The 26,293-nt window shown below is 43.4% G+C and overlaps 1 protein-coding gene across 1 annotated transcript; it reads left to right on the top strand.

The window, feature by feature from the left end:
- Window positions 1–2,191: 2,191 nt before the first annotated feature.
- Window positions 2,192–25,391, top strand: LOC139637824 (protocadherin-1-like). Its single transcript, XM_071506719.1, has 3 exons — window positions 2,192–2,935; window positions 15,659–16,490; window positions 21,139–25,391. Exons 2-3 carry the CDS (start codon window positions 15,681–15,683, stop codon window positions 23,386–23,388), a joined length of 3,060 nt encoding a protein of 1,019 aa, XP_071362820.1. The 5' UTR covers window positions 2,192–2,935; window positions 15,659–15,680; the 3' UTR covers window positions 23,389–25,391.
- Window positions 25,392–26,293: the final 902 nt, after the last annotated feature.

Raw genomic sequence — 26,293 nt, 5'->3', positions numbered from 1 at the left:
TGCATCTGCTGCAATGCAGGAGGAAATATTTTGGTCAGGAATGCTGTGGTAAATAAAGGTGTGTGTGAACCCTGGCACGTGCTGCAGCTAAGCTCATCAACCCTCCCATTTCTGTGATGTTTTTGTCTCTGTAAGTAATTAGAAGTACAAACTGCTATTTCAGAGACTGTGATTAGCCAGCCCGGCAAAGTTAAGCTGCAGTAAATGTTGCTCAGAAATGTTAAGCAAAAGGGGAAAATGTGTCATCTTACAAGCTGTTGTTAATGTGTATACACCTTGGTAAAGTTATGCAGCTGGTGACGAAGCATGACAAACAGATAGCCATGTCACAGTGTTGGCTAACAGCTCAACCTGAAGCTAACTTTGGCTAACTCTGGCACAGAGGTTAGCCAAAGTTAGCCAATGTTAGCTAAAACTGCTGAGTAGCAACAGGTTGTTTGTCAGGACTAACGGAAGAAGGTTGTTTTACATTTCTAACCCTAATGGAAACATTACGGATATTAGACAGGATACAGTCACTTACTATCTGTGGTTTGGGCTACAATAAACTAAAATGGGCCTCTTTACATGATAAACACTTTTACTTTTGGTACTTTACGTATATTATCATAATACTACTTTTGGAGTTTTCTTCTAAAAGAGTATTTTTACACTTTTTACAACTTCATAACTTCTTCCAACACTGAATCTATTGCAATCCATTTAAGATTAAGATTTAAGATAGCCTTTATTAGTCCCACGGTGGGGATATTTGCAGTATTACGGCAGCAAAGTGGACAGTGCAAGAAACAGTGCAAATCAACTCGGAGCAATTCTCTGAAGAAAAGATTTCTTCTTATTAAAAGAATCAGTCATATATATGTCACTGCTTAATGCATGGTATGGTTGCAGGGTTTTATAACAGCTAATATTATAATGTGACACCTATGAGCCTGTATTTCAGTTTACACTACAAACTAATCTCCTCATGAACTAATTTTCCCTCTTAAAGTCTTTTATTCTTGAAGCCAGAACTTTTTCCCCCCTTTAATAAACTTTTATTTTACATTACCATCATTTATAAAAAAAAAAAAAAATAATACAGGTGAAATTATCCTAATGCAATGACATTTTCCCCACTTCATCTTTTTAGGATTCAATGAAGGGCAGGACTTTTTTTTTTTTACAGTGTAACAGTGATGTGTGTTTGAATAAAAGCAAAATGTGAAATGAATGTTGCCTTTTTAATTCTTTTTTAAGGATGCATTTGGATTAGCCTACTAAGAGGCCCTGAAAGGAGGCAGCCATATGCAAAAAAAAAAAAACATAATCCATATGTGTTGTGTGTAATATGGCAGTGCAGTAAGCAGCTTTGGATAACAGCCCGCGTCCACCCCATGCTGCGTTTTGTTCATATAATGATATAATGTGCGCCGCTGTAATAGCAGCCATAATGTCGAGTAAATATCTGTGCATTTTCAACTGCAGACTCCATTTTGTTCTGTTTCTCCTGCCGTGTCTGCTCCACGGTGGCGGGAAAAGGCCCGTCCTCTTTGACTGAGCTGCCTCCCGACACTTGCCGATCGCCGCCTGTAGGTGGCGCTCAGAGCGCGAGAGACGGCAGCTCCGAGCCCGGCCGTGGCAGGACGGAGCTGGGCGAGAGAGAGGGGGAGAGACATAGGGACATATTTAGAGAGAGAGGGGGAGAGAGAGAGTGAGAGGCGATAGGAGAAAAAAAAAAAAAAAAAAAAATAGAAAGAGGCGTCGAAGCATTTATTTGCTGTATATATTGGAGGAAGTGGCAGATAGAGAGCTGAGGGTGGATTTGAATTTGAGAGTGCGGCAGATAAACGCGTTTCATCCCTTTCACCGCAGTTTCTCTCCTCTCATGTCTGATCTCGGCTGATGGGAGGCTCGGACCTGTGGCTCCGAGCTCACCGCGCCGGACACAGCCGCACTTGAAACGGTAATAAAGAAGAGAAAACACACACGTACCCGGCTCCGGTTGTTTATTATTATTATTATTATTATTATTATACAAACGGAGTCACATCTCTGTGCAATGACACCAGAAAAATGTTGGGAAATCCACTGAGTTAGTTGTTGGGGTGTGATGCTCGCTCCGCCTCCCCTGTATAGTGAAGGCTATAGTGTAAGGGGAGGGGGGGGAGAGCTTGGCAGAGACCGAGAGAGAGAGAGAGAGAGAGAGAGAGAGAGAGAGAGAGAGAGAGCGCAGTCGTTTGGATTCACTCCACTTTCTCAACACACAGTGCAGCCGCGCTGGACCGGGAGACGGACAGAGTTTGTGGCGGCAGAGCGGTTACCGCGCGTCGGGGTGGAAACTAACCGGACGAACGCTGCTTGCAACTCCCGGACATACCGGACCTAGTGTTTCTTGCTTGGGTGACTTTTAACCATTTTTCCCATTCCCCCCCCCCCGCCCCCCCCATCTCCCGCCCTGGTGCTCCGTCCGCTTACACCACCACCACCACATCTACATCCACCTCCACCCCACTACCTCCCCAAGCGTGCCATCAGCGGAGGATGCTGCCGCTGTCGGTGCAAGCTGCCCGGTGGTAACGTTCGCCTCTTCACGGAGTAGCAGTGAGTGAGTGACCCCGAACGGGTCTCCCTCCCACCCCTCGGCTGGGCTCTAGCTCCAGCCGTTACCCCGGAGAGAGGAACGACCGGCGGGTAGACGCGCAGCGCTGGTCACGACAGTAAAAGTGGACAGAAATTGTGAGAGGAATTGGAGGAATAAATACACCCGCCTGTCCGACTGGATTGTTTGATTTATTTTAAGGTCTTTTTTTATTCCGGCGTTGTGGATTGTTAATTTCGGGGTTTTCTCCCGGAGGTCTGGAGCGGCTCCGAGTGGGTACCGAGGAGGAGCGGAGCCTGTAGCCGGGCTGGAGCGCTCAGAGCTGGGGAACCGCGCGGCTCTCACCCGGTCCAGGTAGGAACTTCTCTCCACAGAAACCGATTCACGCAGAATCTCATTCATTGCTCTAACAGAACAACATTCCCGTTAAATGCCTCAAATGTTCTCACCTAAATCCTCCTGTCAACGTGCTGGTCTGTAGGAGACGCTTTACGCACGGGAATAGACAGAGTATGTTCACTTTTTTCACAATTTCGCCTGGATGAGCACTTGTGCTTAAATTAAAAAAAAAAACACACATTCGATGGAGGATAAATCTATGAAGGCGCACAGGCGTTTGAAACGATCGAGCAGCTGTTTTTTTTTAAAACACTTGTTGGCAAAATAAACCAATTTGGAGCGATTGAATGTTCATATTCAGCGTCTAATCTCCTCTGATGGGTATTTTACCTATATTACGCTACAGTGGCATTGATCCGTATCGATCCACTCCGTCTCAAACATTACCTCCATGTCAGTCAGTAATAAAATACAGCTTCCTGTGGGTCACTCCGGGTTCCCTAACCTCTCTGGAAGTGAAAAAATCACTACAGTAATCCTGTATAATGTATTTCAGGGGGAGAGTGCAGCAGGGATCCGTGCACGGTTCCCTATAGTGCGCATAGGAGCATCATCACAGTGGGGTTTCATTATGGCTCCATCTGAGGCTTTAAGAGTTCTGCAGGGAGTCTGCAGGGAGTCCACAGACAAGAATATAAAATGGCAGTAAAAAAGCTTGTCATTATAATCAGAGGTTTGTCTTCCCACTGTAATATTGGAGCTAATCTGCCTTCAGGGAGTCCAGGGGCTGCTTAAAGCAACAATACAACAGTCCATTCATCTAAGGCTTCTCATAAACCAGTCACACAGGGGAGGCAGCATATATCTCTCTCCATATCTATTTCTCTGTAAACCCTCACACAGCACCCGAGGCCTCACAGGCACCTGTAGCATCAAATCCCCCCCCCCCTGTTAGGAGCATTATTTTTGCTGTATGTGTTGTTAACATGAGCTTCAGCACAAATAAAGGTGGTGGAGTTTCAGTGTAAACTGTACAGCCAGACAGGGAGAGCAGGTGGTGATTGATATCCACCACTGGTGTGTCACCACCGGGGAATCTGGTCTGTCCGGTCCCTCTGGTCTCCGGCTTTCTAGTCCTCCTTCCTCCTGCTGTGGAGGAGGGAGGGGAAGAGGGTGGGCGTCCGACCTGCTCTACATGGTAGAGAGAGAGAGAGGGGGGGGGGGGGGGGGGGGGGGGGGGGGACTGGGTATTTACATGCAAACTGCATCTGCCTCTCGCTGACAGAGAGCAGGGCTGCGGTAGTAAACGCTGTGGCTTTGGTCATTTTTAAAAGTGCATCTTGCAGAAACGCTGTATGAAAATTCTGGTGATAGTACATCAATGGGGAGACAAGTGCGTTCCCATTCCTGCTCTTGACCTTTGACCCCATTCCCTACTACCCATGTCACCTCGCTCTTATCGTTTCTCGTGAAACACTCAGACGACTCTGATGATTCATGCCACTCAACCTTAGACCTGAGACCTCGGCACAGTCACACTCTGCCTCGACAGAGACATTGCGGAGCTCAGCTGAACGGGCCAGTCCATTTCCTGGAGTTATGGGAGGATCCACCTGCTGTGTCGATGCTGTTTCGGTAAAAAGGCAGATCTGAAGCAGGGCTTTTGGTTAAAATAGATGTAGCCTTGTTACACATGGCTTTAAGTTGCAGTTACACATCTTTGCCCCATATTATTGTCAGAAAAGTGTTCTTCAAACCCATGAAACCCCCGTTAAAGCCTCTGAGGATCTGATTGTGGTTTCTGCTCAAACTGGAGGTTTCCCCCAGTGCATTATATCAGACCCCTGCTCTGGTTTTTGCCAATGAAAACATATATTAAGGTTTATTCTGCAGCAGAAGTGGCTGAGGTGGAGATATTCTCACTGAGGTTTGCGGCCGCTTTGCATGACCAGCCCCGGTGTCACCCGAGCTGCTGCTGCTGCGGTGTCGAGGGGCGAGGTCTGAGGGTCGATACCGAGCTTTGGGATTCCTCCCTGCCTCCTCTAATTTGGAGGTGCATCCATCCAATTTTGACCAGATAAAACAACAAGAAATGTCACAGTCATCCATGGCTCTGCAGGAAGGTGAGGGGGTGGGAGGTGGAGGATTAGTCAGCGGGGAGAGGGAGAGGATGAAATGAAAAAGAGGAGGAGGAGGAGGAGGGAGGTCGAACAGAGTCCGTTCTGCACATTTTTGCGTAAAAATTGGAGATCTGAGCGAGCCGTGTTGTTAATGCCCGTCATTAAAATGGGAGCTGGGAGAGTGGAAATGGGTTTGGTGTGTGAAATGGAAACACACACACACACACACACATTCACATTTTCTGCTGAAAAAGAGGCGTCCACACTCCCGATTTCAGAGTTTTCACGGCAGGTTTTCCCTTTTTTTTTTTTTTTTCAAGTTCAGGTGTGACAACAAGCCTGTGGACAAAACTGAGGAAGCCGAAAACCCACGGTCATACTCAGAAGAAACAAAGAAACGCATAACTTTCCTCCCATATAATACAGCTGATTAGTCGACCGATCAATTGTTAAGATCTTGTTCGAAGGAATTTGTTGTCCATTGTTTCGTCTTTTACAGCTGTGGAAAATGAGCTGTTAGTCACTACTGGAAAATGGCAGTCATCTTCGATCTCGGGACAACTCACAAACACAGGCTGGTCCGGTTGGTCTAGTTTTGAAGAGATTCCATTAATTGTTGAAGTACAATTCATTGTCTCGGGACAACATCCAGCTTTTTACAAGAAAAAGAAGCAAAAAGTAGAGAGAAATCTTAAATAAAGTATCTGGTGACACTTTAAAATTCAGGTTAGGAGCCACTGCTTTATAAGCGAGCTGTGTAGAAAAGAAAGAAAAGAAAGCATCGGATGGAGAACTACTCCCGTTCAGACTGTACATGCACATGTTTCATATGAGACTATTTATCTTCAACTTCCATTGCAGTCCATTAGGATGAAGAGGGTGGAGGTGACAGCTCCATTTGGCTTTCCTCTGCCGCCGTTATTTTTTCTCTCCACGTTTTGTTATTTTTCATTTTTCCAGAGAATCAGAGGTCAGTTGTGCCCCCCACCCCACCCCACCACCCCCACACCCCATCCCCACCCTTCCCCGTCTGTTTTCAGTGCATAATGAAACACAAAAATGCAGAAAATTCGCTGTGTGGAAAACAAGCGCTCACCACTCAACTTGCGTCCAAGCACTCTAATGGACCAACACTACCATGACAGCAATTATATCTGACGCCATTCACCGGAGGCGGCTGTCATCATTCTGGTAGCTTTGATTAAAATCAAGGAAAAAAAGGTGAGGGGGGGGGGGGTCAGCGGAAGCATTAGAAACCATCCTGAGGCTATCATCAACATCCGCAGCTCGTTTCATGTAGATCTGTGTGTTGGTGGTGGAGACGCTTCACTGTCAGACAGATGTCGCCGTTTCCTGCTGTAAATGGGACTAAAAGCACTTTTATTGAGCTGATGCTTTATTGCTGTATTGATTTTTTTTTTTTTTTTTGTCTGTCAGTAGAAAGTCGGGTTAAATTCACTTGGATCATTTGAAAGCCGCTGCCTGCTCTCACTCTGAGCACCAGGTGTCATTTCACACCTTCATGCAACAGCATACATCTCTGCATAATGACAGTGGTGATGCACGAACAGCTGCAGCAGCATCCGTATAAGGATGCAGTTAATCATTAAGTCTATTTTTGATGAATTTGTCGCTTTTTCTTTTGATTAATCGTCTAAAAATAGTGAAAAACACCAAAGGTTTGCCAGTATTTTATTTTTTTTTTTTTAGTCTCTCTGTCACAATCATAAGAGCAACAGTCTTGTGATATGTTGCACATCAGTAGAGGGATGTCAGGTGTTGATACAACAGTAATTTGTTTTCATTTTGTCCTGGTGCTCTTGCCGTAGCCTGACATGTGGAATAAATATGTTGCTGTGGATTTAAAAACAGTGTTCTGATGATGCCTGATCTTTACTTCATACCAGCCTGCTGTTCATCTGCCATCCACTCCCATAATCCCCTTTTGCTGCTGCGGCTGCCAGAGGATCAGTGTGTGTGTGTGTGTGTGTGTGTGTGTGTGTGTGTGTGTGTGTGTGTGTGTGTGTGTGTGTGTGTCTCAGAGGTTAGACAGCACATCCTGTCAGTGGAAGGTCACACGTTTGATCCCTGAATCAGTCAGATTTCCTGCCACGGAGCCTCTGAGCAAGACTTTGAACAACAGGAAGAAGACAATGATAACACCATAACCAGTCATGAGACCAGTGAAACCAGTGAGCAAGCGCACGCTTATCCTCAGTTTCCCGTCAGACAGTAAAACGAACATCAGAGGTTTTGTGTGCGGCACAGCAGGTTATCGGCTGAGCCACAGACTATTTACACAAGGTGTGGACACGTTCAGACACTGCGACACATGAGGTGTGTTGGTAGGTCTGAAAACCACATATTACAACTGGTGTGAGCACTTCTGTACTTGAAGTGACTGTGACTGGGTCAGCCTGTTGAAACCTCCTCGAGCTGTGGTCCCCAACCTTTTCCACCTCATGGCCCACTTGAGAATCGCAAAAATGTTAGCAGAATACATCGGAGACCGTAACAATTAATGGCTTCTCAGAGCAATTTTTATTTTAATGATTGAACCTTCAAGACTGAATTCAAACCAGGGGAAGCCTTTTTTTTTAATTTTTTTATTTTTTTATTTTTTTGGTTCCGCCATCTGTCTCTTTACTCCCTTTCCAATTTGATACTTTGCCATGGATGTGATCTTTCAGCTTGCAATCAGACTGAGATCGCAGACAACTATACAATGTGGTAAATAAAATTTGCTATTACTGTCTTATCAAAATGAAAAATATAAGGAGTTTTGAAACATTTTTTTTCTTTTCTTAACGATCATTTAATTTTAAAATATTTAAAAACATTTATGTTTATAAAGATTTTATAATTACATCTTTCCACCAAAATTGTTTTGCAAATGATTTGTCACCCGTTTGCAATACCTTCGTGGCCCACCAGTGAGCCCAGTCCATAGGCTGGGAGCCAATGACGTCTTCTTGTGTTTTATTTTGTTCTGCCTGAAACTCATATATATCATATATGACACAGAAAATCATTCAATTCTCATGTTTGAGAAATGACTGCCATCATTAGATTTTCTAGTTTTTGCTTAAAAAATTGCTTAATAAAGTGATTAGTTGATTATACAAAAAACATTTTTATCAATTAACTAATCGATTAATTCATCAATGATTGCAGTTATATTCTATTTTATATCTATCTATGTTTTATTTATTGTCAAAACTTTCTCAAAGTAAGATGTAGAAAAATTGAAGGTATCTAATAGGTATCTAGTAATATTACTAAGGTAGGCGTTTATGGGGTTCTCAAAGTCCTGAAAGATATATGTTTTTAATACAGCCCTACTGAAGTTTTAATCTTCTAATAAAAAAAAATGTAATGTTTTACAGCTTCAGGCTTCCATAGGCTTCCACTTCTGTTGTGAGTGAGGCAAGAACTGCACAAGTCTCAGTCAGAGTCTTGGTTTCTGTTGAGGCGGTTGAATCAAAACGACACCGGCAATGTGGTTTGAAAGCGGCCGTTCATAGTCTTTATAGTTGACAAATCAAAATGTGACACAAGAGCAGACGGCGACCTGATGAAGTGTCACCTGGTAACAGGAAGCTTCATGGTGTCAGTGCTTCACTGGCAGGTGAAAGTAGGCTGGGTTTTAACTACCTCAGAGCCCGTCTGTGCATCGTCATCCCCATCTGTATGATTGTGGTGTCTCATGCCAACACATGACGACAGGGTTTTCACCCCCACCTTTGAATGTTGTCATTAGAAGAAACACTCACTGGTTTGACAACATGTCTACTGAATAACCTGGCCAAGATTCACAGAGAGAACACACACAGGTGGTGTCAGAGGCGGAGAGAGTCTGGCAACAGTTGGTCTGCTGCATCTGAATAAGGAGGATGTGTGGGTGTACGTGTTTGTGTGTGTGTGTGTGTGTGTGTGTGCAAATCTGGTTCAAACAATGGTAGTGAATGGAGTAATCCCCTTTGTGCTGCAGGGTGGGGGGACCACACACACACACACACACACACACACACACACACACACTGAACTGTCCAGAGAGCTCACCTCAACCATGAACATCCTGTCCATCTGAGATCTGAAAACATCAAAGCATCTTTTGATTTTCTCTCTCTCTCTCTCTCTCTCACTGTGTGTGTGTGTGTGTGTGTGTCTGATATTCAATTCAGGCCAAGTCTGGTATGTGTGGACACAGAGCTCCGGACATTCAGGTTATTGTAGTTTATATAAGGAACACACACCTGCACACAGGCAGGTATAAAAAATAAACACACCTCTGAGGTGAGACAGAAACTTACGGAGCTGGTTTCCAGTTGCGTTGCAGCATAGTTGTCATATTTTAATGCTTTGTAATGTTACGGGACACCTGATTGGAATTACAAACGATACCAGAGATTGTTGAACCTCTTTTGTAAAGTGTAAAGTTTCGGTCACATGGTGGCGAAACATGGTTCTGTAATGAGATTAAATGAACAGCCACAGACTGACACCAGTATACGGAGCGGGGTTGAGATTTGTTTGAAATGTTTCAGACCTAATGTAAATGTCGTACTTGACTCTCCTAAACTTTATTCACTACTCTCCATTGTTCATCCTTTGAATCTCCCCGGACTGTTTCTCTGTGAGCTGAACAGCTTGAGGGCAAATAGGGAAGTGTTGAACATCTCTGCTGAGCAGCATTGATAACATTTAATCAGCTGTTACTGTTTATTGCTCCTGCATTTAGTAAATAGTTAAAGCGAGTTTCCTCGGTTCAGTTGTGATCTCTTAAAGGCAGCAGTATCCTCTTCTCGGTGATATAAAAGTACAGATTATGGTGTCAGGTTGGGAGATTAAAGGTCCTGCCACTTTGAAACTGACATTTCCCCAGCAGCAGACATCCACTTGTATCTGAAATCATTTCCAGCATTTACAACAGCTGTTGTTCACTGAAGTGTTTTCACATAGCATCTTCAAGTCAGACCAGAAAAGGGTGCAAGGGAAATGACTTTGGGAAGAGGATTATAGGAACCAGTGCTATAGAAAACCAGACAGGCTGGTCTCAACCTCTTTAGTATGAGGGGCTGGTCTGGACTCCTGCTCTGCAGCGCCATGGTAACACATGCAAACACGTTAAAGAGATAGTTGGGTTTATTTGACATGTGGTTCTGTGAGGTACTTATCTATAGTCTAGTACAGAGAAGCAGCCGGGAGCATGTTTTAACCGCTTAAAAAAAAAATTCCACTGAAAAAAACTAATATCAGTTTAAGTGAATATTTTCACCGCTTTATATTTCCGTCGAACAGCCTTTTCCTTTGGAACTACATTTTTTTTTAACCACTGAGCCACCATATTCCTACGCACAAGCGCACCTACTTGGCTCTGTCTGACTCAGACAGCTGATCTGAGGAGAAATACAGTGCGCACTGTAGGGCGCTTGTGCGTAGGAATACAGTAGTTCAACAGTTCACAAACTGTAGTTCCAAAGGAAAGGGCTGTCTGACAGTAAAATAAAGCTATGAAAATGTTTTAATAAAGCGCACACTTAAACTGATATTAGTTTTTCTTGCTGTGGGTATTTTTTAAAGTGGCTAAAACGTGTTTTTGCAGATGGCCCCATCCACAGCAGCGCACTGATCCAAATCTACCCAAGGGAAGACACTCACTATAGATAAGTATTTCATACAACCACGTACAACAAAAGAAGACAAAGTCTAAGATTGGCCAAAAGCTTTTCTGCTGGAGGCAGGACCTGTGTAAAGTGACCAATGGGCTCTTTCTTAAGGAGGTGTGGCTTTGCTCTATTGGTTGTTTTTTTTTTTTTTTTTTGTTTTTTTTTTCTACTTCAGCCCACTAGTGCAGCAGGAGGTCAAGGCTGCAGATGTACAGTTCATGGAGAAATTCAGCAACTCAGTTCCTGGAATCTTTAAAGTTTAATCAGCCCAATAGAACAAATCAAAGGTCAGTGGGTAAACTTTATATGTTACATGTCATTTTTTCAGGTCACTGCGGCAGCATCAGGAGGGAGATGATGTTTTCTAGAAAAGATGTGTTTTTAAACACAGATTTGTATGATTTGATTTGATTTAAATACATCACAATAATCAATTTGTTAGACAAGATTTCATAATAAGATTTTATAATAGATTCCATAGATTTACAAGCTGTTTGCATCAAAATGCTGAGTTGATTTGATTTGTCTGGTATTTAATGAACTAAATTAACCAAAACAATCATCTGGTTGTTTTGTCTATGAACTGAGTCTCAGTTGATTTTTCTTTTAAAGCAATAAGGTGCATATATTCATGCCTCAGTTTAAAAGTTTGTGGTGCAGATGTCCTCGCTTGTGTGAGCTGCCACACAGACCTGGCGGCTGGTTTTAGAGCTGAGACAATAAGAACAGAAACTGGCTACGATTTCAATAATCGATTGATGTTTAAGCAAATATACCCTAAATAAACTGGTATTTGCTGGTTTTATTAGTTGTATATGATAATAAAGCAAAGTTTGTTACATTCGGCGAACAAAACAAGCCATTTGAACGCATCACTGCGGGCTCCAGTTGAAGGACAGTGGATAGTTTAAACTATTTAGTGACATTTTATAGAACGATCACTTGAGAACTGAATGTTTCAGGTTGTGTCCTCATGATTGATTTTCTTTTTCTTATTATTTTATCGATTTTTCAATATTAAACAACTCAAGTGGAGATGTAGTGCGACACAAACCCTGATGTGGTGTTTACAGTTGTGTTCATGTAGTTTAAAGTGGGGGTGGCTGTAACTCTGGAGCTGCTCTGCCTAATGCATTGTAATGTAATTTAATGGGATGTAAAGTACAGTAGTTAAGCTGTGTGATGCAGGTGGGACATTAACATGGAGACACACACACACAGACACACAGACCACAGACAGTGGGTGGTAACAGGGCCATTGAGCTGCTTTGTAATGTACAAACGAGTGCTGTTGTCTGGACACGCCCTCTCTCTCTCAACCTTTGTGTCTTCTATTGTGAGTCTCTGTCTCTCGCCCGTTCCTGTAGCAACGACTCTGAGCCGGAGTCAAACCGATGAGCAGTTAGTGCCTGGCTCATCACCGGCCTGGCTGGAAACAACTGGTTCTAGCAGCACATTGGCTCGGCCTCTTTATACACAAACACACTACAACGTAGGCACATGCACACACACACACACACACATGAAGGCTGGTTGGTGAGAAAGTTTAAGACTGTGGGAAAGAGGACGAGCTGGACGAACTCTGGCTCTCCCTGAGGAGACAACGCACACACAAAAACACACACAGTTACACACACTTCAACAGCTTACACTGCATGTGAACAAACATATGAACATGTGTTCATGTACAGTGCATCAACAAACAGGCCTTCACTGCACTTTGATTTTTTTTTAGTCTCTTAACATTTGACCCTGAGATTTATTTAGATCCCAAAACTCTCACGACCCAAAGTTCAGATGACACACACACACACACACACGTAACAGCAGTGAAGGAGGATGTTGGTCAACTCCATTTTATTTAGTTCTTGTACATGAAGAGTAAATGTAGAGGTGTGGATATTAGATGATTAAACGCAGAAAACTAATCAGCAGCGAATTCTGCTTCATGATAATGATACAAACACGTTTTTTGGCATTTTATACACAGAATTCTTTTTGAGAAAGTGATCAGCAGAATGATTGATAATGAAAATGATCCATAGTTGCAGTTCTGTGTAAATGATATTTACATTTAGGAACTTTTGCTTCATTTGGTCACTGGAGAAGGGATTTACAGAAAAACATGCTTGTATTTCTTGACGTTGTTTGAGTGTTAGAGTAAGGTTTTGATGTCAGGACTGAAGGACTGGGCGGCGAGTTCTCATGTAAATACACAATAAAATGAAAATGTTGTACTATCAGACATTTATCACACACAGAATGTAACTGAGTGATAGTTACAGTTCGCCTGACTCTTGGTTGGTTTCATTTTGTGCAGAGTGTTGTGTTGTGTTGGTGTTATATTAGCAGACTGGACGTCAGCCAGTGCACGGTGCTGTTTCAGCTCCGTTTCCCCGGTGACGTGTGAAATGCCGCGGGGGTCAGAGGTCAGAGTTCAGTGGTTTGGGGTATTTGGCAGCTTTGGAGACAAAAAAAATGTGCGAAACAAAACACACACACACACACACACGCAGGTATTCACATGCACGTTCAACACAGTCAAACCCCCGCATCCACACACACACTCATTCACATTCACAGTCATACTGGGGTAATTAGGTGTGTGTGTGTGTGTGTCACAGCAGGGTGCAGAGCAGTAACACTTCAGATGAACAACTGCACAACACCTACAGCAAAGCCAAACATTTGCTGCTTGTAGCCTGAGTCGTGTGTCTGTGGGTGTGTGTTTGTGTGTGTGTGTGTGTGGGTGTGGGTGGGTGGGGGATGGGGTGTTCTGCTTTTCTCTGTCATCTATCATCATAAACTGCATCTCTTCTCTTTATTTATTTATTAACAAGACATTGATCATAATGCACATCAATCATCCCCACGTTAAGAACATCAATGTAAAAGTAAAGGTGTCAGGTTGATTGCATCCGTACTTCCAAAAACAACAACAACGACGAAGAACGTGATAATAAACGTTTTCTACATAATAAAGTTCAATGGTAGTAAAACTGTAGACATGGAGCACAGCACATCTATCAATCTTAAAGGTGCACTATGCAGGATTTGTTGCTGTTTGCTCCTCCACGGCCCAACAAGCGAGAGAGATAGAGAGAGAGAACAGCAATGGTCGATTGAGTTAGAGGCTACGTCAAAAACACATTCACGCCTCCCATCCTGACGACTCTCAAGCTCAAGTTTTTAAGCGCCTAAAACAGAGACTTTGGGAAACACTGCTGGCCCCAGTTTTGAGGACTCCAGGGGTGTATTGTAGTCTGGATGGACAAAAACAGGGACCTTTGGTCAGGTTTTTTGACCAATAGAAACGGGGCTTTAGAGATTAAACAGTTACCGGTTTCACGCTACAGTAGATGCTACAATAAAAACGACAGACAGTATCACAGTTATCACAGTTAAATTTTTAAATATCATTATAACCGTGGCCGATTACTGTGGTTATTACTGTGGTTATTTTGATTCAAGTTAGGTTCTTAACAGCATCAGCCAACAACAGTCTGCCAACAACCTCTCAGTCAAAACATGGACAAAGACAATGACAATTCTTTAATAAGACAAAAGTAGTTCTTATTCGATTACTCGATTAATCAATGGAATAATCAGTAACGTATTTCGATTACTAAAATAATCGGTAGTTTCAGCTCTAATTTGTAATCTTCTGTTCTTTTGAGATAATGTTGTGGCACTCTATGGACAGAGTGATCGTGGAGCCTGATATCACCATGATGCTCCAATGTGCAACACATGAATAGAAGATCAGAGGGGGTGTTGTGATCTGTGAAAGGTCACTTGGTGTGAAAATAAGTTTGTCATTGCGGCTGTATGTCGGCTTTGTGAACGGCAGACGATGCATGTCCCTGAATGAATGTGCAACAACATTCGACTTCTCTTTCTTGCTCTCTAAGAGAATTAACAGGCTCAGAGCCTTTGTACGCACGCACACATACACACACACACACACACAGTTCATTGATTCAGTAGTCAGAGGATGAGGAGGAGGAGAGCATCAAGACTTTTGCTTCTTGCTCAGCGTGCTGGTCTATGTCGTGTGTGTCAAGGACGTGAGGAGAAAAAAAGTGCTCTTCAGATTAACCACGCAGACCCGCAGCCGAGAAACGGCTGACAGAAGAAGGTGAAGGAGAGGAAGAAATAGTCTGTATGTTGAGCAGTCTGGCTCAAATGCAATATCACAATTAACAGATGTCAGGTGAGGAGTTAGTTTGTCAGTAAAAACATTCAGCACTGATCCCAGAGTCGAGTCATATCAGCCTAATGAGACTGGAAGGTCTGGAAAAGTCAGGGGCTTTAATTGGTCTTGTATAGAATAAAATAGTATGTTGAGACGTTAAAAAGTCTCAAAGTCAGAGTTGATTCTTGCAAACAGCCTCATATGCTGTATGATAATTAGGATGTCTCCAAGCCTTCAAATGTCTGAAATAATGTTGATAAAAGGTTGTGAAATATTTAGTATATTAAATAACTCTGACTTTCTCTGTAGTGCTGCTGCAAGCTTCCTCACCACCGTCCTCTTAAAAGACACTGATATTTTGGGGCTGGCTTTCAGACATTCGGGGTTGACATCCGTGGTTTCACAGGGATTTATGACACTTGTTGGAAAGCTTTTATTGCACTTAACGTAACGAGTTGTCAACCTGTCTCTGCCCTGCTCTGTGTGTGTGGGTGAGGGGCTGCACACTGCAGCCAGCGACTAGACCAGGCCGAGAACCTTGTCACTTTCAGGTCCCCAAAATCTTTTTAGGACACATCTAGTGATCCAAGGAGACAAATTCGACAACCTGAACAGCTCTGACGTGAATCTGGAAGATGAGCAGCTCTGCAGATCTTAGCTCAACCCTCTGTCTGTTGGTGCTGTCTGCACGCCGTATGGCGGACGAGTGACAGGTGGACTCACAAATCTGTTTTTTTCTGTCTATCTCTTCCAGAGCGGTGCTGTCGGGTGGAGACATGGCGGCACTGAGGTGGGAGGTTCTGTTGTTTCTGGCGGTCATCCTGCTGGTCTCCTGTAATGCTGCACCCACTGACATCCTGTATCGAGTCCCTGAGGAGCAGCCGCCCAACACACTGATTGGCAGCCTGGCGTCTGACCAGGGCCTGCCCGACACCGGTCACCTCTACAAGCTGGAGGTGGGCTCACCGTACCTGCGGGTGGACGGTAAGACAGGTGAGATCTACACCACTGAAATCCCCATTGACCGCGAGACGCTGAGGGACTGCCGAAACCTGTTTGAGGGCGACAAATGTTTTCTGGAGTTCGAGGTGTCGATCACTGACATGGTAAAGGGCATTGGCTCGGGGCCGCGGCTGATCGAAGGCCGCATTGAGGTAATGGACATCAACGACAACACACCACAGTTCTCTTCACCCATCCTCACCCTCTCCATCCCCGAGAACACGCACATTGGTGCCCTCTTCTCCATCCCCATGGCCACCGACAGGGACTCTGGTACCAATGGCGTGGCCGAGTACTCGCTGAGCACTGGGCCCGACGCTGACCAGCTCTTCGCCTTGCAAGTTGCCGTTGACTCGGATGAGAAGCTGCCGCAGTTGGTCGTCATGGGCAACTTGGACCGTGAGAAGAAGGACTCATATGACCTTAATATCCGGGTGGTGGATGGCGGAAAGCCAGCGAGGGCGAGCAGCGCTCTGCTGCGGGTCACCGTCACTGACCAGAATGACAATGCTCCAAAGTTTGAGAGGAGTCACTACGAGGCTGAACTACCGGAGAACAGCCCACTGGGACACTCTGTGCTGCAGGTCAGTACCTGTCTTGTATACTTCACAATCACACAAACGCACAAAAAATGTTTTCTTAGGGGATGGTGTGGTGTATTTACCACATACTAGCAGAGATCTTACAGACAGATCTTGAAGACGTTAGCCATGTCCCAGTTCAGGGGCCACATCCTTCGTAAGTTGCATTTGAGGACCAATTGTGTCACAGAAACACAACAAGGCTGCCCCATTTCAAATGCTCCTCCAAATGAGAAACACTTCTTTTTTTCCTGGGCAATGAAGGATCCAAAAGGTGGATCCAACAGGTGGAGGCTTTGTGGCCCAAACTATCCTAAGATTTGTTACTGAGGATTACACTTTTGAATGAAATTATTGATTGGGTTTCAGCTCAGTTCAACAGCTAACGGTACAACTGTTCACCTCAAGCTTTTGTAAAAAACTAAAGTCATTCATTGTCAAGGTTGCTTGGCAACAGGAACCACGCTTGGTGAATGAATGGTAAGGGTTTTAGCCCGGCCTTCACTGTCTTCAGTGGCTACAAAGGGCCACACCTTGGTAGAACTGGGACACAGCTATTGTTTTACCCCTTTAACCACTTTAAGAAGGAAATTAAAGTTCATAGCAGGATTCGGTTGAGCAAAAGCTTGCTGACAAATATTTGTCTTCACTATCAGACCTGAGTACATAAATCTGCCACTTTTCATACATAAACCAGTAAAAAAATAAATAAATAAAAAGGAAGTGAGTTTAATTCAGGATGAAACTGCCCCTCCTCATGTCTGAGCGTTGCTGCTGCTTCTCAGCAGTGGATGCATTTTTTCTTGTCCACCAAACATTGCAGTGGAACCTTTGGCCCTTTTGGTGATAACACAGAGAGCTGCAGGACAACATGGCGCAGTCACTGCACACAATATGCTGTTCAATTATCCGTTCAGACAGATGGTGTGGCGGAGGTGAAGCAGGGCGTGGGATCGCTTGCATGTAGTCACATATTAACCACTGATTCAACTTCACCCTTGAGCTCTCAGCCAGGGGCGGTGGTGTACGTGATGTCGCCATCAGCAGGCCGAGCGGGAAAGTTTAGTTTGGTTTTGCAGCATCACAGCAAACCCACCTCACTGTATCATCCTCCACTTCCTCCCGCTCCCTTCCCTGCCTGACTGTGGTGCGATCAGCCAGCCTTCCAGTGAGCCGCGCATGACTTAATCTGAGTCAGTCATGAGATTATCCACGGGGGCTTATTGGTATTATTGCTCTGCATGTGGCTCATTGCGTTTATAGAGACAGAATTCATTTCACTTAACGTGCATTTGAGGAGTGATGGGACAACCCCGACCCGTTTAAATTGTCCAGTGGAGGCACAGACATGTGCGTCCCTCCCCATTTGACTCACTCTTTAAAGAAGCATACTGCTTATTTTAACCTATTTTCTTCCATTGCAATGTTTTGAAATCAAACCACCTGATTTTAAATAGATTTTCTTTATTTCAGTAAAAGTCACAATGGACAAAAATCTAAAAAAAATCTTTATTATTTCAACTGGTCAATTAAACTGTTGCTTATTCTTTGAAAAAAAACGTAACCTTAGCTTTTGCTATAGCTTTCAACCACATTTCATGGCCTTTATTGGTGAATGGAAGCTGAGGAAGCTGGTCCATCTGCTGAAGAAAACCTTGAGATGATCTTAAAAATCCCTGGAAAATGTTTGTAAGTAGTCCTTGAAAGCACCATGAAAAGCAACTTCAAACCAGCAGAAAAAACAGAAACCTCTCATGTGAAATAACCAAAGGTGGTCTAACTTTAGGTTTAGGTTTAGGTAATTGCGTGTTGCTATGAGCGACCCCGTTTCTCATCGTAACAAACTGATTGAGAGAAATAAAGGTTTTCATGGACTTTTAATTGACTAATAATCATAAGATTTCTCTGACGGATGAATTAGACATTTGTAAAAATCTGTCATGTTGTTCTTCCAGTGTTATTGTTCCTTTTCAGACAAAGTATCTCCTCAAATCTAGAGCTCATTAAAGACCAAAGAATATATGACAATTGGCAGAGATGTGACTGTCATTATCTCTAATGACTAATTTCTGAAAATGACGATAAAAAACATTAAATATTTCTTTGACAACCAGATGATTAATCAACTAAAAGGAGGCCCCCTAAAATGGTTTGAAAAGTCCACACTAAACTACCATGTAATTATAATGTAATTTAGTCAATAATAAACCAGACAGGATGTTAACTGTGATGGATTATCTCTCTGCAGTAAGTTTCTGCAAGCTGTTTTGGAGCTGTTTTTTTTTTGTTTTTTTTTAAGGAATTAGATTATACAATAGTCTACTAGAAGGAAAGAAACCAGTCTAAAAACGGAAACCAGTCTAAAAATGGATGGTTTGATTTGAAGACTGGTGACAAGAGAAGAGAAATTAGAGGTCTGCTGTTGTAAATCGACTAAAACGTAGGGAATCTGGTGTGCTCCTGTAAGAAACCAGTTGGTCTCGCTGGTTAACTGTTAACAGTGTTTATATTTGCTGTATGCCTGGACAGAGCAGCCTTGGAGAGCAGCCAGCACAGCTCTGACTTCATCACATCGGCACTGTGCTCCAGCAGCTCAACTGTTCAATACACAATTCTCAGAAGCTGTCAATAATTCACTGCTGTTTGGTGATGTCTGCTGCTTAAAGCCGCACTGTAGGAAAGGAAATCAATAGGCGGGAGAAATTATAATTTCACTTTAATGCTTTCTTTAACCTTAACCTCACCGACTTGGATCAGTGACTTCCACGGTCATCTTAAGGTGCCGGTGACGGTCTGTCACAGTCTGTGATCCTGAGCAGGCAGGAAACCAGATATTTATTATGTGGCAGTATGAAGTGGAGTCAGTGTAAAAGAAAAATCCCTCTGAGATTCTGTTGCATTAACCTTTTAAACCCTGATTTCCTTCTCAAATGTTCATGTAAATGCTTGTGTGAGATTTTTTTTTTCCCACAATGACAGTATCATGTATTCTGTATCATCTTGCTCCAGCTCCTTATTGAGGCTACATAAAGTTTACACAAGTGAAATATTAAAACCCAAGACTTTGTGGTTTCTATGGATGCTTTGTTCCAGAAAATGAAGATATTATATAATAGTTTTCTCATATTAGCCCCAAAATTCACCCTAATATGTCTTAAAGGAGGAGGCTGATATTTTGGGAAATACAAAAATTTGAAGCTACTGCCAAGAGTCAGTTAGCGTAATTTAGCACATAGACTGGAATAGGGATGCAACTAATGTAAGTTATTTTTATTATCTTTTTGTTTTTCACAATTATTGATGAGCCACTTGGTCAATAAAACACCAGAATATGGTGAAAAACATGCAACACAACATCCCGGCGTCCAAGGTGCCCTCACATGTCTTATTTTGTCCAAACAACAATTCTCTCCTGAAAAATTAATTTGAGTATATGATCATCAATCAAATAGTTTCAGCCTGTTGTTTCCCCATGTTTACAGTCTTTATGCTAAGCTAAACTAACTAGATGCTGTATATTTACCTACAGTTATATAAGCTTATTTCCCTAAAATGTTTTTCTTTAAAAAAGTGAGAGTTTAAAAAAGATTTCTATGTCCTTGGCTCAAACAACATGTTTTTTATTGTTTGTTTAAAAAAGCTCACATGATCTCACCCCTTTCAGATTTCTTTTTTCTTATTATTTAAGAAACCAATATTTTTAGGACTTAAATTTTAAGAGATTATTTTGCTGAGTGCAGGTCTGGCTAAGGTCCAGTTCTGCTTTAAAGAAATAAATGCCTTTAAAATTTAAAAACCCGAATTACATTACTGTCCCAGGTGAAGGCAATAGAAATGCTGAACCAGCAGCACCTGGGACAGTTAAATCAGCTGTTCAACAGCTAGTTCATTTGAAACCACACACAACCTACATTTCATCACAGCAGCTGAGGCATTGAATGAGGACAATTAAAAAGTATTAGATGTTTAGATAGAAAGGTGTCCTAATGAGTACATCCTAAGTGACATTCTGCTGACTGCTCGTACCTCCTAATTGACTAATTACCTCCATTTACTTTGGGTTTGGCCTTATGAAGCCGGATGGTGGCCGATGCTGGTCTGTCCTCTCTGGTCTCCTAATGGGCCCTGAGGAGCCAGGGCTTTTCTGATAATGAGAGTAACATTAACATTCACTCATCTGCCCATCCAATGCCAATGACCCGCCGCATAGCCATTAGATGTTGTTGTGTGGGAATGAGCACTCAGCTTTGATCTTGTATTATGTTTCACACACAGTAGAAAAAAAACCTCCCCCTCAGGAAAACACAAAGGGCTTTGTAGTGTTTCATTAGTAATGGTTGTGATTCTTTGTAAGTCAAAGAATCAAAATAGTCAATAAAATCATGGTTATAACGGGAATACTGGGGGTTAAGGCAACGCGTTACCTCTGGCACATCAATTTTGACTATGGATTGACAGAAATGGGTCATACTGAAGTATTTTCGTGATACTGACATGCAACCATGTTAATTTTGACATCCTCTTAAAAAACAAAACAATTTTATGTTGTACAGAAAAAAATATCACTACAATGTATATCTGGCTCATTACAAATTTCAGTAGGACCATTTTAAGTCATGAAAGGGTAACCCTCTTTTGTTTCCCCCTGTAGGTCAGAGCCAATGACGCAGACACTGGCATCAATGGAGAGATTGACTACAGCCTCCATCAGGCATCAGAGACCGTCCAGAGGCTTCTGCGCATTGACCGCTCCACCGGCATCATATATGTCAAAGGCCTGGTGGACCGCGAAGAGGAGAACTTCCTCAAGTTCTTTGTGGTTGCCAAAGATCGTGGGCCCAACTCTAAGAGCTCAAAGGTCTTGGTGACCATCGTCGTCAAGGACCAGAATGACAACGCACCAGCCATTGAGATCCGTGGTATTGGTTTGGTGACACACCAGGATGGTGTTGCCAACATCTCTGAGGACATGCCTATTGGCACCCCAGTGGCACTGGTCCAGGTATCTGACCGTGATGAGGGGGAAAATGCAGTGGTTACATGCGTAGTTGCTGGTGATGTGCCGTTTCAGCTTCGACCTGCAAGTGAGTCTGCCAACGATCGGAAGAGGAAGTATTTCCTGCAGACAACTACCCTGCTGGATTATGAGCGTGTTAAGGATTACAGGATTGAAATTGTCGCTGTGGATTCTGGGAACCCAGCCCTGTCCAGCACCAACTCCCTCAAGGTCCAGGTCACAGACATGAACGACAACACGCCAATCTTTTCCCCTGTGTTGCTCGAGGTGGACTTTGCAGAGGGCAATCAGCCAGGTGACCGGGTGCTGGATGTTGTGGCAACAGATGCAGACAGCGGCACCAATGCAGAGCTGGCCTATAGCATCATTGAGCACTCAGCCACCAGGCTCTTTGAGATTGATGCCAACACTGGGGAGGTTCGGGTGAAGAATTTGTTGGATCGGGAGGAGACGGAGCGTTACGAGTTCCGCGTTGCAGCAGCAGACAAAGGTGTTCCTAGCAAAACCGGCACTGCTACAGTGGTGGTTAATGTTTTGGACCGCAATGACAATGACCCTAAGTTTATGCTGAATGGCTACAGCTTCTCTGTCATTGAGAACATGCCTCCGCTCAATCCTGTTGGTGTGGTGACTGTGACTGATGCTGATAAAGGTGAGAATGCCAGAGTGAGGCTGTTTGTTGAACCAGACAATGGCAAGTTTGTCATCCAGAATGGCACAGGAACCATCCTGTCCAGCATCTCCTTCGACCGTGAGAAGGAGAGCACATACACTTTCCGTCTAAAGGCCGTAGATGCTGGTGAACCTCCTCGATCCTCCTACGTAGGTGTGACCATCAATGTCCTGGATGAGAATGATAATGCCCCCTATGTCACCAAACCATCCAACTCCTCCTACACTTACTTGACACCTGTCACCCCACCAGACACCCGTGTGGAGGTCGTAGAGGCAGAGGACATTGATTCTGGACCCAATGCTGAGCTGTTCTACACCATCACAGGCGGCAACCCCTATGGCCTGTTTCATATTTCACCCAGCAGTGGAGAGATCACACTGGCACAGGAATTCAATGGCAAGCACAATGGACTGCACCGCATTGTGGTGAGGGTCAGTGATAAAGGCAAACCTCCCCGCCACACCACAGCCCTAGTCCATGTTTTCGTCAATGACACCAAGTCCAATGTCTCCCTCATCGAGGCGCTGGTTGGACACAGTGTCTACACCCCTCTGGACAGGGACATTGCTGGAGATCCAAACTACGCCCTTGCTCAGCGCAGCAACATCCTGTACGGTAGCCTGGCAGGTATTGCTGGTGTGATTCTGGTCATTGTAGCTGTGGTGGTCATCAGACACCGGCTGCAGAAGGACACCAAGAGTGGCTATCAGGCTGGCAAGAAGGAGAGTAAGGACCTGTATGCTCCAAAGCAGGGCCCCAAAAATGGCAAAGGGAAAAAGAGCAAAAAGGGGAAAGCTCCAAAACCTGCCAAACCACTGGAAGAGGACGAGGAGGCCAGCCTGCAGAAAGGCCTTAAGTTCAACCTCATCAATGACAGCGTCAACGATAGTCCCAGAATTCACCTGCCACTTAACTACCCACCAGGAAGCCCTGATCTGGGCCGCCACTACCGCTCCAACTCCCCCCTACCCTCCATCCAGCTGCAGCCACAGTCTCCCTCCGCCTCCAAGAAGCACCAGGCCGTTCAGGACCTCCCTGCCACCAATACCTTTGTGGGAACCGGTGACAACAACTCCACAGGCTCCGACCAATATTCGGATTACAGCTACAAGGCCAACCCGCCCAAATACAGCAACAAACAGGTAGGAGAATACGCAAATACGGCAATGTACAACAGGAACATCCATTGGACCAACCGGGTGTGGTAGTCATGCTGGGACATATTTGGCACAGCCGATAATCTTCCACCAAAGTTGCACTGATTCCCCTGCACAGCACCCACCTCCAAACTGCCATTTTCCATTTTGTCTTTAATTTGGTTTGGTTTTGTTCACCATTTCTGTTCTATTCAGTTTTTGGTTTTCACTTCAACATGGATGCCGCAAAATTCACACCATGACGGATTACATAAGGGATAGACCAAATATGGGCTTACCAATATTTATTTGACATTTGACTGGTATTTGGTGACCATAACCCCCAAAATGAACTCTGCTGATCCAGAACATGCTTTTAGGGTGTTTATTAATGACTGAGTTGTGTTTTTGCTGTTCATGTCCAATAATACAATAATATGTTTGATTAGTTTCTGTTCTATTACATCACATGATCGTATATTTTCAAGAATTATAAGTCTTACAAAGCAAAGTTTGGTTTTCAAGAATCTGGATATATGAAGATGGACGGTTTCACTACTCATATCGGAAATCCCATATGGGTCTATCCTTAGCTTCTATATGTTTTCCATTTGTTTTATTTGTGTTCACCTTTTCACATCGTGTTAATTGAAGGAGTTTATGAGTTTATATTTTTATTAGTCAGATATGTTTTGATTCTGGAGTTGTTTTTGCAGCTGTTGAAAGGTTCACACTGACATCCTAATTAAGTCAGAATGGGATTTTTTCTTTTTCTTTATTTTCTTTTCTGTTTCTTTTTTTTTTTTTTTTTGGAGAGCTGACTAGAGGTTTAAAGCTGCTCTTTATGACCCAATCAGCTTGTTGAAGTGTGACAAAGAGTGACTGTGAATTCCTGAGCTTTTGTTTTTTTTTTTGTACCCGTTTTTATTGTTTCTTGGCTTTTTCTGGCCCAGGAACTAGACTGGCTGAGCAGCACTTTAGAGTGTTTCCATCCAGTTCAGACCAATTTAAGGTAATTTCAGCTCGGTCAGGGAGCCAAGCAGTGAAGAAAGAAAGAAAGAAAGGGAATAAGAATGAGGAGGAGTGGGAGGACATTGTAAAGACCACTACACTATGAAGGAAAAGGTACACTTAGACTAAATACAACCATTTCTTAACCTCTGCACCTTCTGTCAGGTCAGCTGAAATACGACTTAATTTTGCCGTGTTCCCAATCACCAGGGCTAAAAAGTCAATTGTTTGCACAGATTAATGGCAGGTAATTTTCCAGGCGCCCGCCTTATTTTACCCAGAGTGCCTTGCTCTATTCTATTTAATGTACAAAAAAAAAGGGGGGGGGGGGTGTTGAGATGGGGGCCATTAACTGTGTGATTGTGACAAGCTTTCACGCCACGTCGGCTGTTTTGTGGCTTCACGTTGATGGACTCGGGGTGGGGGTGGGGGGGGTGGGATTGAACTGTCATGTGCACTGTGAAATCCATGGAGACAATCACATCAAGGTGTCGTAGTGATGTTCAGACTGTACATAAATGTGAACAACATGTCAAATGTTTTGTTTTGTTTGTGCTTTTTCATCTGTTTATGTTGCAACATTACTGTGTCGTGTGTGTGTGTGCTTTAACAAGAGCGTTTCATTGTTCTCTTGCTTTTTTTAAGACCTGTGGTCACCATCTAAATACCTGTACCAAAGACTCACACACATACACACACGTACACACACACGCACACCTGCATATTCGTTGCCATCACCATCCTACAGTATATATGTATATACATGAAGCTGAAGTTCAGACTGTGTTTCCTTGTTTGGTTGGTCTTGCAGAGTTCCTGCTGGTGTTAGCAGCTTGCTAACACTCCTGCTGGGTTAATGTTTAGCCTCTTAACACTTTAGCCCACAGGCATCACACTTCACTCTCGTCAGATTTAAAGCCCCATATCAGCTCTCTTCCATCACACATGTTCAATCATGTACTCTCTTCTCTGGGGGAAATAAATGTACAGTGTTCTTTTTTTTGTTTTGTTTTTTACAGCTAAAATCAGATTTTATTTCAATAAACATGTTGCTTAAATGTTAATGTGGCGCTCTGTGCTTTCACTGGGTGGTTGAAGAGGCGGGGTTATTACTGCAGGTAGAGGTACAGTATTTCGTTTTCATTTTCCACCCTTGACACGCAGAGAGAAAATCATGTATCATGTGGTGCATGTTTACAGTACTAAATAAATATTTTAAGTCTAGTTTACATTAAAATCCTTTTCAACAGAATCAACTTTATTGCTCATGCAGCTTAACAAAAGCAATCAAAAGCATACCTGCACGGTCAAGTAGGCAAGAGCTAAGATCTACTATAATATTAAGAAAAGAGGGCTACGAAAGGTGCAAGAGTAAATATTTACTGGAGAACGTAACAGGTTACTTCCTACAGTGCGTGTTTCATGTGCATCTATTGATGGATAAGATTAGATCAACTTCATTGATCCCACTCGGGGACTTTTAGAGAACAGTTATAAATCAATATTATGGACATGCTGTTTTTAAATTAAAATTGATTTTGAAATTTTGAAAAATGTCATTAATGTTTCTGCAGTGATGGACTTTCTGTTGCTAATGTACTGTATGTTGACCTTCTTGTAGCAGTGGTGACGTACAGGTTAGAGAAGCAGGCATGAGTCGCCCGGTTCGAGCCCTGGATAAGTGTAGGTGGGTGAAAATGAAGGAGCAGTGCGTACCTCCCTCTCATTACCTACTCTGCTGTTCTTGAGCAAGGCCCCTAAACATCAGTTACTTCAGTGGAGCTGCTTAATGACCAGCAGATCAGAGAGCATCTAAATGGGAGTGTTTTTCATGCTGCCAAAACGAGAACATCGCTTTCAGCAGGGAAAAAAAGAGTTAAAAGAGAAACTGTCAACTCTAAAACCAAAAAGGAGGAGATTTCAAACTGCAGTTTGACTGTTAGAGATCCTGGATACATCTTCTCTC

This window comes from Trachinotus anak, unplaced genomic scaffold, assembly GCF_046630095.1.
Source record: "Trachinotus anak isolate AG129_WGS33_773 ecotype Australia unplaced genomic scaffold, CSIRO_AGI_Tana_v1 ptg000021l, whole genome shotgun sequence".
Lineage (NCBI taxonomy): Eukaryota > Metazoa > Chordata > Actinopteri > Carangiformes > Carangidae > Trachinotus > Trachinotus anak.
Note: the sequence above shows the minus strand (reverse complement) of the source record. Positions and strands in the feature narration are given on the sequence as shown.